This window comes from Strix uralensis, chromosome 2 (genome assembly GCF_047716275.1).
Source record: "Strix uralensis isolate ZFMK-TIS-50842 chromosome 2, bStrUra1, whole genome shotgun sequence".
Lineage (NCBI taxonomy): Eukaryota > Metazoa > Chordata > Aves > Strigiformes > Strigidae > Strix > Strix uralensis.
The window spans coordinates 138,088,737-138,104,724 of NC_133973.1; the positions used below are offsets into that span (position 1 = coordinate 138,088,737).

The window sequence follows — 15,988 nt, forward strand, 5'->3', positions numbered from 1 at the left end:
GGCCGCGAGGGGGGCCAGGCCCGGGGCTCAAAAACGGGGGCGCACGGCGCAGTTTGGCCGAGGAACGGCAGCACCAGGGGAGGGGGGGGCTGCACCCCGCTTTGTCTGGACCAAGGCACCCCTTCCCCCCCAGCCCGGGGCCGTGGGTGAGCCCCCCCCGAGGTGGGACACAAGGTAGGGGGGTGGCTCGGGGCCGGCAGCACCCCCCGACAGCCGGGGCAGGTCCCCGGGGTGTGTCCCCCCCTTTTCCCCATCCTTTCCCCAGTCCCACCCTGCACATCCCGGGGTGCCAGTGACCCCCCCACACTCCAAGAACTGTGTTGGGCCCTGGGACACCTCCAGGGAGTCCCGTGTGTGTCCCCCCTCTCTTGTCCTGGTGGCGGGGAGCCCCACACCCCCCCACTTTGCTGGGCATGACGTTTCGGGGGGCTCTGCCACGCAGCCCGGTGGGTCGGCACAGAGAAACGGGGGTGACGTCCTGCTTCATCCCCCCCCCAAAAGGAGGTGTAGGACCAGGTTCCCCCCCTCCCATCCCACTGTGTCCCCCCAGCCCCATGGCACCCCAAAACCAAGCAGGGCAGGAGCGTTTATTCACCAGCCACATGCTGGGGAGGGAGGGACACACACCCCCACAAGGCGGCTGGTGCAGTTTGGGGGTGTCCCATGGGGGGGGCACAACGCAAAACCTGCCCCCCCGCCCCCCAGCAGCTCAGCGCAGGGCCAGGAGGGTGGGGGGCAGCAGGGCCAGCAGGCCGAGGGGCAGGGGGCCGGGGGGGCCGGCGGCGTTGGCGTAATAGCGGGCCACAGCGATGTTGGGGTTCCCCTGCGCGGGGTCGAACCACATCTGGATGCAGCGGCCGCTGCCGCGGCGATGGGGGCTGTACCGGTACGAGTGGGACCAGACCTGCTCGCAGAGGTCGGCCGGGGTGGGGAAAACGAACTTGAACTTCTGGCACATGGCGCCGTGGGGACATCGGTTGGTGCCTGGCGAAGGTCGGGGGGGGAACAAGGTGAGGTGGGGGGGTCTTTGGGAGGGAGGGGGGGTCATTCCCCTGCGCGTGGTGTGTTTCGGGGTCTTGAGGGGTCTCGCTGGCTTTGCCGGGTTGCCTTTGACCTTGGGGGGCTGCCAGCACCCCCCACCCCACTGGGGACACTCCCCCCCCCCCAACAGCCACAGGGGAGAGGGGACGCAGCCACCTCCCTTGGGGCGAGATGGGGGGTGACTGGGGACCCACAGGGGGGTCCCACCATAATGGGGGGGATCCCCTGCGCCCCCCCCACTGACCTGTGGTCCAGTTCCAGCCCTTGTGCCAGTTGACCTTGCAGGTGACGGCGTCCTGGCAGTCCTCCCACCACTGCTCACAGTCCTCCCGGCACAGCGGCACGTGCAGGATCCGCTCCTTCCGCCAGTCCGTGTCCGTCTGTGGGGGCCAGCCCAGTTCAGCCCAGTTTATCCCAGTTCACCCCAGGACGGGGGGTGTGTATGTGTGTGTGGGTTTCTACACCCACCTGATTGATCCAGGGCCCCAGGTTGGGGGAACACTCGTAGAGACACGTGTCCTGGATGAAGTGCCGCTTGCACTTCTCTGGCATGGCCCCGCAGTGGTCCCAGTTGAAGCTGTACAGGTAGGACTGGTCCTCGTGGGCTTCCAAACTGGTGTTGGCGGTGCAACAGGCGTTCTCCTTCCAGAGAGCACACTGCGCCGGGGCAACCGCGGCTCAGCCGGGCCACCCCGACGGGGAGAAGGGGGCGAGCGTGCCGGGGAAAACACAGGGAGGTGGCACTGGGTGACGGAACCCACCACCGCCCACTGCGGCACCAGTACAACGGCAGGTGATGCTGGTGGGTGCTGGGGAGGGGAGGGGGGTGGGCGAGGACCCTACCTGCCCGTAGAGTTGCCCCTCGGGGCCCGGCTCCGTTTTGTGGTGTTTGCCGTCCATGCAGATGTTGAGCAGCGACTCCGGCGCCGCCGCGGTGGCGATCGGCCAAGCCAGGAGCGCCAGCAGCGCCCACGCGGCCACCATCGCTCTGCGGGTGGCAACGGCGCGGGGGGGGGGGTCAGGGTGGCGGCACCGAGGACAAAGTGACACAGCGGTACCATCAGCCCCGGGACCACCGGCGAGGGGGGGCTCGGGGCTCTTACCTGGGGGGTTGGCGGGTGCCGGGTGCCGCGGGGCGAGCGTGGCTCATCTCAAAGGTCACGGCGCGGCGCAACCCTTGGCCACCGATCACGGGACGGTGCCCGCCGCGGGGCACGGCGGGGCGGGCAGCGCCCGTGGGTGCGCGGAGGGGACAGGACGTCGCGCCCCGCGGCCTCGGTGTGTCCTGGGTTGAACCCCCCCCACCCTCCCCCCCCCGCCTCGCCGCGCCCCGGCGTGGAGCTGGGATTCGTCCTCCCGGCGCCGGGCTGGGGCCAGCGCCCGCCAAAATCCACTCGGGGATGTTTTTCCTTCCCTCCCGGGGGGGGGCCGGGCACGGCAGGGAGGTGGCCCCAAGCCCCGACACCAGGATGAGGGGCAGGATCTGACGCCCCGATACTGCAGGGTCCTCAGGGATGCCCTGGGGGGGAGATGACACACACATCCCTCAGTGGGTAAGAGATGCCTGGGGGGGGGGGGGCACGTATCCCCCCACTGGGGTCACAACCCCCCCATGAGTCACAGATACCCCGTGGGGGTCAAGATACCCCCAAATTGGGGTCTTGGATACCCCATGGATTGCAGATACCTTGTGGGGGTCACAGATACACCCCAGGGGTCACAGATACCCCCAAATTGGGGTCTCAGATACCCCATGGGTTGCAGATACCCCACTGGGGTCACAGATGCCCCCCCCTGTGAGTCACAGATGCCCCCAGGGTGTCAGACACCCCCCAGGGGGTCACAGATAACCCCCGGGGGGTCACAGATATCCCCAAATTGGGGTCACAGGTACTTTATGGGGGTCACAACCCCCTCACGAGTCACAGATGCCCCCCCATGAGTCACAGATACCCTCAAGTTAGGGTATCGGATGCCCCAGGGGTTGCAGATGCTCCCCCCCCATGAGTCATAGATGCCTTTGGGGCATCAGATCCACCCCCAGGGGATCACAGATATCCCCAAATTGGGGTCATGGATACCCTGTGGGGGCCACAACCCCCCCATGAGTCACAGATACCCCGTGGGGGTCACACATATCCCCCCATGAGTCACAGACACACCCCCCAGGGGATCACAGATACCCCCAAATGGGGGTCACAGATACCCTGTGGGGGTCACAACCCCCCCATGAGTCACCCGCAGGGGTACCCCTGTGGGGGGGCAGATACCCCCAAATTGGGGTCACAGATGGTCCCCCATGGTTCAGAGATACCCCGGGGTGGGGGGGGCAGATACCCCCTGTGGGTCACACATGCCCCAAATTGGGGTCACAGATACCCTATAGGGGTCACAACCCCCCCATGAGTCACAGATGCTGCTCCATGGGTCACAGATACCCCTGGGGGGGGTGATACCCCCCAGGGGCTCACAGATACCCCCAAATTGGGGTCACAACCCCCCCATGAGTCACAGATACCCCCCGGGGTCACAGACACCCCTCACTGGGGTCACAGATGTCCCGTGGGGGTCACCCCCCCATGGGTCACAGATGCCCCCCCCCGGTGCCGCGCTGGGGGAGGGCAGACACCCCTGAGCTGTCAATCAGGCTCCGCCCCGCCCCGGCTCCGCCCCGCCGCTATTGCTCCTCTGGTGGGCGGGCCTCGCTGCGCGCGCCCGTCTCCCCGCGCATGCTCCGTGCGGGCCGGGCCCTCCCCACTACTTCCGGTGGGGCCGGGTGGTACTTCCGGGTCAGCGGCCGGTGGCGGTCTTGTCCCGCTCCCGGTGTCCCGTTCCCCCCCTTCCCCCCTCGTTTCCCCTCATCCCCCCCCGCCATGTCCACGCTGTTCCCTTCGCTGCTGCCCCGCGTCACCGAGTCGCTCTGGTTCAACCTCGACCGGCCTTGCGTGGACGAGACCGAGCTGCAGCAGCAGGAGCAGCAGCACCAGGCCTGGGTGGGCCCCGGGGGGAGCGAGGCACCGGGGGGGGGGGGGGTTGGGGCGATGGGAGGGAGCGGGGCACTGGGGGGGGTCCCTGCAGCCTTACCCTGGCCGTGCTTCAGCCCCCGCGGCTGCACCGGGCTTGGCTGGGGGAGGCTGGGGCCTCCGGGGCTGCCGGGGCCAGGCCGCGCCGGTGTCCCGGGCACGCAGTGACCGCGCTGGGCCCGGGCGCTCTTCTGCGACTGGTTTCACCCTTTCTATATTTTTTTTTTTTTTAAGGTTTTTACAGGGCCCGGAGCTCCCCGTTGTCTGTGGGGTTCACTAACGAGCTGGGGCTGACCCGAAGCTCCCTCAGCAGCCCCTAATTAAGGAATGAATGAATTAATTAACCTTCTCAGTGGTGATTTCTGATCCTACAAGTGCCCCCCATCGTGAGGGCGGGTCAGTGCCACGGCCCCTGAGTATGGGGGTGTGGGAAAGCCATCGGTTTGGTTAAAATTTAGGAAAAAAAACAATAATCAGTGATTAAATTGTTATAATTAAATTATTTCAGTCAATAATTAAAAGCCCAGCACCTGGGAGAAGTTGTAAGTCCCTCTGGGTGGGAGGTGCTGGACTATTTTAATTGAGCTTTAATTATCTGCAGCGGTCGTGCTCAGCTGGCTGAAAAGACACCTCGGATTTGGGGCCTTTTTTTATTTAAAAAAAAAAAAAAGAAAAAAAGCTTTGTGTTTGAGCTTTGCTTATGCTCCTCATGGGAACCCCCTGGCCAGCGCTACCTGCTTGGGACTACCCTGCCTGTGCTAGGGAGTGCGGGCAGCTGCCCGTGGCTGGGTGTTGGGGTGCTCACCCCCCCTGCACCCCCCTTTCTCGCCCCCCCAGCTCCAGAGCATAGCCGAGAAGGACAACAACCTGGTGCCCATAGGAAAGCCGGCGTCCGAGGTGGGTGTGGTGGGGGGGCTGGGGGGGGTCCCCCACCCCTGCGTGAGATCGGGGCGGGGGCCAGCGAGGTGCTGGAGCTGTTGTACCCGCAGCATTACGATGAGGAGGAGGAGGAGGATGACGAGGACGATGAAGACAGCGAAGAGGACTCGGAGGATGACGAGGACATGCAGGATATGGATGAGATGAACGATTATAACGAGTCTCCTGATGATGGGGAGATCAACGAGGTAAATAATGGGGCTGGGGGGGGGGGGGCGGGACCCCAAAGCAGGGGGTGTGCCGAAGTGGGGAGCCCGGGGTGGGTCGTTTCCTCTCCTCCACCCCCAATGGGTCTCCCTGCTCTGGTTTAGGGGCGCTAAGGCGGGGGGGGCCCTCAAACCTTTCCCCTTCCCAGGTGGACATGGAGGGGGCAGAGCAGGATCAGGACCAGTGGATGATCTGACGCGGCGGGGGGAGGTTCCACACCCCCCTCCCCACAGCCCCGGGGGGGGCAGTTTGGGGAAACCCCTCCTGCCGCGGCCGCTCTGGGGGGGCTGCGTGGGGCAGGGGGGGGGTGAAACCCCCCGGGGTGGGGCCGGAGAGACGCTGCCAGTGAAGTGCGGGGAGGCATGAGCTATTTGGTTTTTTTCTTTTTTTTTTCTCCAAATAAACTCACTTTTCACACAAACAGCCCCCAAATCTGCACCACAGACCCTCAGAGCCCGTGTTTAGGGGTGAGGGGGGGCCCCCCTGGCGCTCCCCCCACCCCTGTGAGACACGAACCCCCCCGTCTCAGCGGTTCCCCACGTAGCAGAGCTCGGCGATGCCGTCGGGGATGGCGCGGAAATACTCCAGGCTGGCGCGGTGCACCCTGCAGTGGTATTTCCCGCAAGTTTTGGCGTACTGCAGGAAATGGGGGGCCCCGGGGAAGAGAACGTTATCGGCCAGGACGGTAGCCCCTGGGGCTAGCAGCTGGTGGGTCTCTAGTAGCTGCAGATCCCGCAGATAGCAGCGTTTCCCGTGGTCCATGAAGACAAAGTCGGCCTTTGCCAGGCCATGCTGCGCCCGCAGCCGGGGGATCACCTCCTCCGAGGGGCCCACGATCAGCTCCACCTGCACGTGGGGCCCTCCGGCTCAGCCCTGGGGTTTTGGGGGGACCCCACCCACCCACCTGCTGGCCGCCACGCCGGCGCCCCAGGGAAAGGATTTGGCTTTTCCCTTCCCGGCTATCGCGTGGTTCCACAGCGTGGAGGGGCCCCCCCAGCCCTTTTCCTTGCCCCCCTTGTCTCGCTTTACGAGCCGTGGGGCTGAGCCGGGCTTTGCCGTGGCGGCGCGTGGCACTCACCGTCTGCTCGTCGAAGCCGGCGAGGCGGATGACTTTTTCGGCCACGGCGGCATGGCTGGGGTCGGGTTCCACGGTGTAGAGGCGGGCGCCGACGGGCAGCCCCTGCGCCAGCAGCACCGTGCCGTAACCGCAGTAGGTGCCCAGTTCCAGCACCCGCTGCGGTGCCCGCTCCCGTACCAGCCGCTCCACGATTCTCCCTGCCACGGCATGTGGTCCTCAGCACCCCCATGACCCACCTCGGTGCCCCCCACACCGTCTCCGGGCAGGGGGAAGGGTGCCGAGAGGGGCAGAGGGCACGGCAGGAGGGGCTGGATGGCTGCGCCAAAGCTCCCCGTGGCCCCAGCCGGCCTTGCCCGAGCCACCCGACCCTGGTGCTGCTGGGGGGACAGAGCCCCCAAAACGGTGCCACGGCCACACCAGTGACTCCATGGCCACACCAGCAGTGCCACGGCAGTGCCAAGGGTGCCATGGCCACACCAGCGGTTGCACAGCTACACCAGCGGTGCCACAGCCACACCAGCAGTGCCACGGCTGTGCCAAGGGTGCCATGGCCACACCAGTGACACTATGGCCCCACCAGTGGTGCCACAGCTGTGTCAAGGGTGCCACGGCCACACCAGTGACACTATGGCCCCACCAGCGGTGCCACGGCTGTGCCAAGAGTGCCACAGCCACACCAGCAGTGCCACAGCTGTGCCAGCAATACCATGGCTATGCCAGCGATGCCACAGCCATGTCAACGGTGCCACAGCCACACTGATCGTGCCACAGCTGTGTCAACAGTGTCAGGGTCGTGCCAGTGTACCGTGGCCACACCAATGGTGCCACAGCCATGCCAGGGCTGCCATGGCTACACCAACTGTGCCATAGCCGTGCTGGTGGTGCCACGGCCACACCATTGGTTCTGTGGCCACACCAATGATGCCACAGCTGTGCAGACAGTGCTATGGCCATACCAGCAGTGCCACAGCTGGGGCGATGGTGCCATGGCTGTGCCAGGGGTGCCACAGCCACATTGATGGTGCCATGGCTGTGCTGGTGGTGTGGCCATGCCAATGGTGTCATGGCCATGTCAACAATGCCACGGCCACACCAACAGTGCCATGGCTGTGCCAGTGATGCTGTGGCCGCGCCAATGGTGCTGTGGCCACGCTAACAGTGCCACAGCCATGCCAATGGTGCCATGGCTATGCCAACGATGCTGTGGCCATACCAGCGGTGCCATGGCCATGCCAACTGTGCCATGGCTGTGCCAGTGATGCCATGGCCACACCAATGGTGCCATGGCCACATCAATGGTGCCACAGCCACACCAATGGTGCCACGGCCATGTCAATGGTGCCATGGCTATGCCAACGGTGCTGTGGCCACACCAATGGTGCCACGGCCACGCCAACAGTGCCACAGCCATGCCAATGGTGCCATGGCTGTCCCAACGATGCCGTGGCCACGCCAACAGTGCCACAACCACATCAACGATGCCGTGGCCACACCACCTGCACCACAGCTGCACAGTGGCCATGCCCGGCAGCGGGACACCCCCCCTTCCCTCGCGCAGCGTGGACGGGCGAGGGTCACACTGACCTTTGACGGGCCCGATGCAGCTGAGGTGCTCGCAGTAGTAGCTCCACTGGTCGAGGGTCTGGAGGACGTGGCGGGGGTCGCCGGGGATGGCGTGGGCCAGCAGGTACTGGAAGGCGCGTTGCTCCCGCGGCACGCCGGTGAGCCGGTCCCGTAGCCATGCCACCAGCACCGCCCGGTACAGCAGCACCAGGTAGTGCCGGTACCGGATCAGGAGGGTGATGAGGAAGGGGAGGAAGGCCAGGGCGATCGCCGGTGACACCATTGGGAGGGGGGGAAGGGGTGAGGCTGTGGAAAGGGGCCCCCCCATGAGTGATGCTGAGAGTGCAGGGGGGGAGGTCAGCCCACTGGTGTCATGAGCTGGCAGTGCTCTGCACACCCCCCCACACCCCCCGGGTTTGCCTGGCCCCGGGGTGCTCTGGGGGTCCCCACACCGGGAGCTGAGGGGTGTTGGGGGACACACACACACTGGGCAGCACTGCCCCTTGCCCCCCCCCCCCGCCCCCAGCTTTGGCCCAGTTTTGCTGCCCCTGTGCCCCAAAACCTGCACCCCAAAACTGGTACCCCCCACCCTGAGTGGCTGGGGGCCCCCAGGCGCAGCGAGGGGCTGGGGCCGGGGGGTGGCACCTACCTGTCCTCACACTGCAGGCAGCAGGCAGGCAGCAGGCAGGGAGCAGGCAGGGAGCAGGCAGCAGGCAGGCGACCCGGGCTGCCCACTCAATTATTGATGGTGTCACCTCAGCCGCCACCGGCACCGGCTCTGGTTACGGGGCTGAGCGGGGCTGGGGGAGGGGTCCGGGGACTGGGGCCTCATACTGGGAGCTGGGGGCTTGATACTGGGACTGGGGGCATGAAACTGGGAGCTGGAGTTCTGTCACTGGGGTGGAGTCCCGATAGTGGGGCTGGGGTCTTGCTCCTTGGGTGGGGCCCGATCCTGGTGCTGGGGAGCACCCACCAGAGCCAGGGGGTGGCAGCTGGATTGTGGGGCTGGATTTGGGGGTGGGGGTGCAGATGTTAGGCGGGGCTAGATGCTGGACTGGGGGTTGGGTGCTGTGCTGCAGGGTGGGTGCTGGGCTCAGGGAGCACCCCCCCTTCCTCCCCAGCCTGCCGTGAGCTCTGGGCTGGGGTATCCCTGCAGCCCCCTCCAGCACAGCGGGGACCAGCCCCTCTGCCTGCCGCCGCCCCCCCAAGCCGGAGTGAGGGGCTGAGCCCCAACGAACTCACTGCAGTGAGGGGGGGGCAGGGGGGAATCCCCAGCAGGGGTGGGCACCTACTTGTCCGTCCCCCCCCCAGTGCCCCCCGTGGGGCCCCACCCGTGACCCTGCCCAGCCGGAGCGGTCATGGAACCCTGCAAGGGCTGCGCAGGGGGAGCACTGGGGGTACTGGGACTGGGACACTGGGGGCACTGGCGCGCGCGCGCACACACGCACACACACACACACGCGTGACCGTGCGCGCGCGGCCCCCCCGGGGGCGGGGCCGGCGCACCCACCTTTCCCCCTTTCCGCGCGCTGATTGGCTGCAGGTCACATGACGGCGCGCCTTTAGGCGGGGCGGGGGAAGCTAAGCGCCTCCCCACGCTGTTGCCTCCCCATTGGCTGTCTCCGCCCACGTGTCTCGATGGCGGGTCACGGGGCCGGCAGTGGGCGGGACGCGGCCCCTCCTCACCCACCGCCGCCGCCGCCGCTCTCACGTGACCGGGGCGGCCGGGCCCCTACCGGACACCGTAGCGGCGCCGCGCCCGGCCGGGCCCTGCTGCGCCTCGCCATGGGCTGCTGCTACAGCAGCGAGGCTGAGGCCTCCGACCAGGTGCGCGGGGAAGGGGCCCGGGGCCTGCCGGCGGCGGGGGGGGGGCGGCGGGGGCGGCGGCGGCGGCGGCCTGTCCCTTCAGGCCGCCATGGCGGGGATACGACAGCACACGGCACCGGAGGGGAGCGGCGCGGAGGGCTCGTCCCGGGGGTGGGGGCACCGAGCGGTGGGGAACTGCCAGGCCGCGGGCAGCCTCGGTCCTTTCCCGGGGCCTCCCGGCCTGGTTCCCCCCGTTTGCCCCTGGGCTTTGCGGGAGTTCCCCGCTCTGCGGTGCCCGCGGTTGTTTGGCACCGGGAGGGAGACGGGGAGCTGTAACCCCGGGCTGAACCCCTCCTCCCGCGCCGTGTCCGCGTAGGGACGAGCCCGAAGACACCCGGGGGGCCCCTGGCGTGGCCTCCCCGGCTCTGCCCTAACGTCACAGTTTCTGGTGTAGGAGAGGAGCCCAGGGGAAGGTGCCGCTTGCCCCGGGAAATTCGGGGTGGCCCCCTGGGTCCTTGTCATCTCCCCCCCCCGCTGCCCCAGCCCCTTCCCCGGGGCTGGCTCCTTTCCTACACCAGCCTCCGAGAGCTGCTCTTGCCCGCCATCATCTCAGTGTCACCCTTTCCTCGCCTCCCCCCATCCCCTTTCCCATTCCCCCAGCCTCACGCAGCCTCCCTGGGAGGAGGAGGAGGTGGTGGGTCGGGCAGGATGAGCCTCCCCCACTCCCCATAGCCCCCCATCCCACCGCAGAGCCCGCTGCCGGGAGCGCTGCCAGGTTTTCCTCCCTGGGACAGTGTGACTGTCCCCACCGCCTCTTGCTGAGCAGCTTGGGGGGGTGGCGGGGGGGGACCTGGCGCAAAATCGGGGCTGTCACCTGTCCTGCGGAAATTTAATCCACGGTGCGGGCAGCCACGGCCTGTGCCCTGCCAGTGAGCTCGGCTGTGAGGGCTGTTTTGCTGATTAAGGATAGCAATTAAATTCGGACAGCAGAGTGAAAAGAGCAGGCGTATTTTACTGGGGATAACTAAATAATGTAACAGAATAATACAGAAAACATGCAGTAAGAAAAGGCAGAATAGTGCACTAAAACAAATAGGAAAATACAGGGTAATGCATCAAATCATTACTACATGAGAGAGAGAATAGCGATTAAGAAAGACCCATCACCACTCACACCTGTTCCCACCATCCAGCCCCGCAGGCGCTGGGCAGCCCTGGGTGTAGCGAGGATTTGCAGAGCCTGTCCCAGCGAGTGGGGGGTCCTACACGGTGTGTCCACCCGTAGCTGAGGCATCCGGAGTCACTGTGAGCGGGTCCGGCCTTATATACCAAAAATCAGCAAGCCAGAATAACTGACACCTTTGTTTTGAGTGGAAATATCTGGTTTCAGTCTCACATTAGATTCCCCCAGAGCCTGGCCAGGGCTCAAGGGAGAAGCTCAGGGAGTTTCTCTGTTATCTAATTGGATTATGAGGAAGATCACACATCAGGTCGCAGAGCCAGACAGCTGTCTCCACGACCCTGTTATCCACACACAAAGAAGGATAAATATACATTCAAGATAGCTACGTCTTCCATACGTATCTCGCTAATGATTACATACTGAGTTAGCAGCTTCGGCTCAGGGCCTGCTGCTCAGGCTTCAACACTTCCACTTTTTCCATCAGAATAGGTGGTTTGTTACACCTTAGTATAATTATAATCCCTGTTAGCTCAATGGTTATCAGTTATAAAACATACAGGATTCATCTCTAGGTCAGCTCTGGCTTGGGCTGGTTGTCCAAGCCTTAGCAGTTCAATGGCTCATTACTGGGGGGACCTGTGGCCAAGCCACTCTGCTCCCGGGTGGGCTGCAGGGATGGAGAGGGGCCTGGGCTGGAGGATGGCGATGGCATTTCCCAGTGGGAGGAAGAGCAGCGGGAGCTGCTGGCCAGGGAGAAGTCACAGACGGAGGAGCGACCGCGCTGCTGCTCGCCCCAGGTGCCCCTGGGCTGCGGCCAGTGGGGTCCACCTGGTGCTGGCCACGCCATAACCCGCACAAGCCATGTTTTTGTGCCGGTGTGGACGCGAGGAAAGGCTGGCGGGGTCCCTCCGGCCCTCCCCTGGCCGAGGTGGGTTCTGCTTAGGCAGGTTTGGGATGTGACGGGCGCATCCTCGTTAGGCGCCAGGTTTTGGGCAGGTCGGTGCCAGCACGTCGAGTGGAAGCTTGGGACCCTCCACGGGGACGCCCACTCTGCCTGCAGGGTTGGCAGCCCCAGCTGCCTGATTTCAGCCACGCTCGCTCATTTTGTGACAGTGGGGGAAAAAGTGAAAAAATTGAGGAATAGGAGTCTGACCGCCGCCTCGGCAGAGCTGGGGCTGTGCCAGGGTTACCCTCTGATCCTCCTCTTGCTTTTCCCCAGGAAGAAGAGACGAAACGGCTGCTGGAGCCGGCAGCCAGCCCCCCCAACAAGGTGCTGAACGGCGCGGAGCAGAGCTACCACAACCTCCCATCGGCGCGCACCGACGAGCAGGCCATGCTCTCCTCCATCCTCGCCAAAACGGCCATGTAAGCCTCGTGCTGTACGTGCTGCGGGGCGTCGGGGGGGAGCAGCCACGGCCGCAGTACCCGACGCGGTGCTGGTGGGGGTGGGCTGCCTGTAGACAGCCCCCCTCCCTCTGATTTGAGCCCCGTGGGGGTGCAGAGGTGAGACCCCGGGTGTGAGGTGACCCCTTGGCTGCTGGGCTGGGGATAGTGGCCAGAACTGGGGAGCCCCAAACTGGGAAAAGTGAGTCCTTGGGGTGTGGAGAGGGGGACTGTGGGGTACCAGCACTGTGTCCTCTTCTCAGGGTGGGGCGGACATGGGGACGCTTCTCCCTGTGGAGGCAGCCCCGCCAAAATGCGCAGGGGCAATGGGAGGGGGGGGGTTTGCATTGCTCGTGGGCCCTGCTGCTCCCCTGCCTGCCATGGAGCAGCTGGTGGCAACCGGTGTGTGTCCCACAGCAGCCCCGAGGGCCACTCTTCTTGGCGGGTGGGCACATGGCCGGGCCGTGGCACACACCTGGGCAAGCGCCCTCCTCCTCTCTGAGCCCAGGGCCGAGCGCTTAATCCTCGCAGTGACACGGCGGAGCCTCCTTCCCCGAGCGGCTGCGTGCTGAGGTCCCTGGGGTGTGGGCCGGCCTGTGCCGTGGGGGACTGCGGAGCGAAGCCCCCAGCTCTGTGTCCATCTGTCCTGGGGCAAACGGTCCTCAGCGTTTCCCTCCTGGCAAGCAGCCGCTCCAGCCCAGCACGCTGGCAGTGTCCGTGCTGCGAGTTTAGCCTCTGAGCTGTTTGTTTTGGGAGGCCTGAATCCCGGGCTGGGTGCTGGGTCTGCCTGAGACAGGGAGAACGTTTGTGGGGAGCGACGAGCCCGCAGCCGGACCCGCTGTCTTTGTGTTTCTGCAGCAACATCATCGACGTGTCGGCAGCCGATTCCCAGGGCATGGAGCAGCACGAGTACATGGACAGAGCCAGGCAGTACAGGTGGGACCTGTCCCGCTCCCTTAAAGCCGCGTCCTCGCGGTGATTTTTGACCTCAGGAGAGTAAATTCTGTGTGGAGCTGGGCTCCCTGTGCCCGGGAGGTCGGTGCTCAGCCCCGCTCCTCCCCTCCGCCCTCCTGGCGCCGCAGAGCCGAGGGCGGCGGCACACAAAGGGCTCCTGTGTTCCCTCGCCTGGTGCGGGGGGCTGGAAGTGGTTGCTCCTGCTTGAAAAGGCGCCTGTGTTGGGCAAGCTGGAAGCTCCCTCATCCTCCCGTCTCGGGGTGGATGCTGGGAACGACGTGGCTTTTGCTCGGTGCCGATGCCTGAAGGTGCGGCACCATCTTGTGCCGAGCCCGGGGGCTCCCCGGTGCGTTTCTCCCCACGTGCTGGCACCGACGCTCGGTGTTCTCCCCTCGGCAGCACGCGCCTGGCCATGCTGAGCAACAACCTGACGCACTGGAAGAAGCTCCCGCTGCTGCCGTCCTTGACCAACCAACCGCACCAAGTGCTCGCCAGCGACCCCGTCCCCTTCGCAGACCTGCAGCAGGTGAGAGGGGCTGGGGGGAAGCTCCGAGTCCCCCCCAAGCTGGTCCCCGGGGTCCCCCTCGGTGCTCTGTGGAGATGCGGGGGGTGAAATGTTGCTGTCCTGGCTCGCTGGGAGCTCTGGCAGCGACAGCTTAGAATCCCAGAATCATGGAGGTTGGAAAAGCCCTTGAAGCTCCTCCAGTCCAACCATGAACCTCACCCTGACCGTTCCCAACTCCACCAGATCCCTCAGCGCTGGGTCAGCCCGACTCTTCAACCCCTCCAGGGATGGGGACTCCCCCCCTGCCCTGGGCAGCCCATTCCAACGCCCAACAACCCCTTCTGCAAAGAAATCCTTCCGAAGAGCCAGTCTGACCCTGCCCTGGCGCAGCTTGAGGCCATTCCCTCTTGGCCTGCCGCTGGTTCCTTGGCTCAAGAGACTCATCCCCCCTCTCTGCACCCTCCTCTCAGGCAGTTGCAGAGGGCCATGAGGTCTCCCCTCAGCCTCCTCTTCTCCACACTAAACCCCCCCAGTTCCCTCAGCTGCTCCTCCAGCTTGTCTGTGGCAGCGCGGCCATGCCGGAGGGTCCCAGCAGCCGCTCACAGGGTCTTCAGCTCGGTGCAGCCTCACCGGAGGAGCACGGGCCGTGCCGGGGCTCCCGCGAGAGTCATGGTGCCGGCGGTGAAGCCAAAATCCTGAGTTTCAGCAGCCTGGGAGGACTCGGCGCTGAAGGCAAAGCCCAGGGATGGGTTTCTCGCGCAGTAACTGCGTGCAGGCAGCGGCTCTAAACTCCATCCAGTCCTGTCAGAGGATCGTTGGTGGCAGGAGGGGGTTTGGCAGCTCCCGGCGAGTCCCGCAGCCGCTCTGAGGAAGGAGCTGCCAGGGAAACGCTCTTCCTCACAGCAGGAGCTGCCGCCTTCCCCGTTAAGCGCCTGGAAAAGCCCCAGCGTTGCTCCCAGCTGTTTACGGGGTTGGTCTCCCCATTCCCCCCAGCTGGTTCTGGTCCACTTGCCGGTCCCCAGAGCCGCAGGAGGGCTGGCACAGCCTGGCACAAACCCCTGGTCCCGCTTCCCGGGCGACAACCCTGCCCCAGCGCGTCCTCGGGGACAGGGACCTGTGGGGGGGTGAATTATTCCCCATCCTACGGGCGGGTGGGCGTCAGCAGGCGCTGGAGTCAGGATGGTGGGTGCTCCGAGCGACGCCGAACACCTGGGGCGGGATGTGCCGGGGTCACCCGCGGCCTTTTCTTTGGGATAAGGATTTTTTGGGGGGGGATAAGGGCATTTTCCGGAGGTGGTGCTGAGGCCGGGTGCTGTGCTCGCCCGCAGGTGTCCCGGATAGCCGCCTACGCCTTCAGTGCGCTCTCACAGATCCGCGTCGACGCCAAAGAAGAACTGGTTGTACAGTTTGGCATCCCCTGAGCCCTCCCCGCAGCACCACAGCTTCACCGCTTTTGGGTTGGGTGGTTATTTTTTTGTTTCCTTGGGGTTTGGTTGGTTTTGGTTTTCGTTTTTTTTTTTTTCTTCCCCCTTTTTGTCTTTATTTCTTCTCCCCTCCCTCCCCACGGCGCCACGACAGAACTTGTACGGACACCTGCTTTCCTGGCGCTGCTCGGAGGTTTTCTCCTCCTTGGGAGGGGAGGGGGGGTGCGTGGGGAGGGGGCTGCGTTTCGCCAATGTGGGGGAGGCTCTGCTGTGGCTCAGCACCGTGTGCCGGGGCACCGGGAAGGGTGGGCTGGAGCCAGGCGGGGCTGGAGTCGGGCTGCCACGGATGGGACGCTCTGAGCGGGAACGTGGTGGCTGACACCCTCCCCGCTCATTTTTACATGTTCAGACCTTTATTTTGTTTTTTTTTTTTTTTTAATTATTATTTTTGGCCACAGTAGATAAAACCATGTTCATCCAGTACCTGTCTCCTCTGTTCTGTGCCAGCCCTAGGGGGAGTGCGGTGGGAGAGCCCTGGCGGGGGTGTATGGGGACACACGCGTCCCTGGACCCCCCACTCCAGTCCCCCAGCTGGTTACTGGGACCTACTGGACCTGCTCCTCCTGGCAAAGGCGTGGGGGGGGCTGGGGGTGTCTTATCCCTCCCGGGAGGTGGAGTCAGAAGTGCCCCCATGGCTTCTCTCCATTCTTGGGGCTGAGCAGAGCAGGATGGGGGGGCTGCCAGGCCCAGTTGGGGGGCCATGCCCCCCCCCCCCCCCCCAGGTCCTCAGGGGCTTTAGTGGGGTGTGGGTGCTCCCCCTAGGCTCCTGGGGGGGGGGGCGGTGGCCCCCCCGAGTATACCTGTAGCCCCTCACCTCCTCCC

At 65.2% G+C, this 15,988-nt stretch overlaps 4 protein-coding genes across 4 annotated transcripts; 2 read left to right on the top strand and 2 right to left on the bottom strand.

Moving 5' to 3' along the window:
• Positions 1-583: 583 nt before the first annotated feature.
• On the bottom strand, positions 584-2,336 carry LOC141940303 (folate receptor gamma-like). The gene is made up of 5 exons (XM_074861093.1): positions 2,145-2,336; positions 1,885-2,029; positions 1,510-1,698; positions 1,286-1,421; positions 584-984 (listed from the first exon to the last, which is right to left on the bottom strand). Exons 1-5 carry the CDS (start codon positions 2,189-2,191, stop codon positions 710-712), a joined length of 792 nt encoding a protein of 263 aa, XP_074717194.1. The 5' UTR covers positions 2,192-2,336; the 3' UTR covers positions 584-709.
• A 1,482-nt stretch (positions 2,337-3,818) lies between these two features.
• Positions 3,819-5,631, top strand: ANAPC15 (anaphase promoting complex subunit 15). Its single transcript, XM_074860619.1, has 4 exons — positions 3,819-4,034; positions 4,902-4,961; positions 5,054-5,191; positions 5,359-5,631. Exons 1-4 carry the CDS (start codon positions 3,915-3,917, stop codon positions 5,404-5,406), a joined length of 366 nt encoding a protein of 121 aa, XP_074716720.1. The 5' UTR covers positions 3,819-3,914; the 3' UTR covers positions 5,407-5,631.
• Positions 5,579-9,308, bottom strand: TOMT (transmembrane O-methyltransferase). The gene is made up of 4 exons (XM_074860618.1): positions 8,501-9,308; positions 7,873-8,157; positions 6,289-6,485; positions 5,579-6,056 (listed from the first exon to the last, which is right to left on the bottom strand). Exons 2-4 carry the CDS (start codon positions 8,132-8,134, stop codon positions 5,736-5,738), a joined length of 780 nt encoding a protein of 259 aa, XP_074716719.1. The 5' UTR covers positions 8,135-8,157; positions 8,501-9,308; the 3' UTR covers positions 5,579-5,735.
• A 206-nt stretch (positions 9,309-9,514) lies between these two features.
• Positions 9,515-15,587, top strand: LAMTOR1 (late endosomal/lysosomal adaptor, MAPK and MTOR activator 1). The gene is made up of 5 exons (XM_074860620.1): positions 9,515-9,678; positions 12,060-12,205; positions 13,082-13,159; positions 13,577-13,703; positions 15,011-15,587. Exons 1-5 carry the CDS (start codon positions 9,637-9,639, stop codon positions 15,101-15,103), a joined length of 486 nt encoding a protein of 161 aa, XP_074716721.1. The 5' UTR covers positions 9,515-9,636; the 3' UTR covers positions 15,104-15,587.
• Positions 15,588-15,988: the final 401 nt, after the last annotated feature.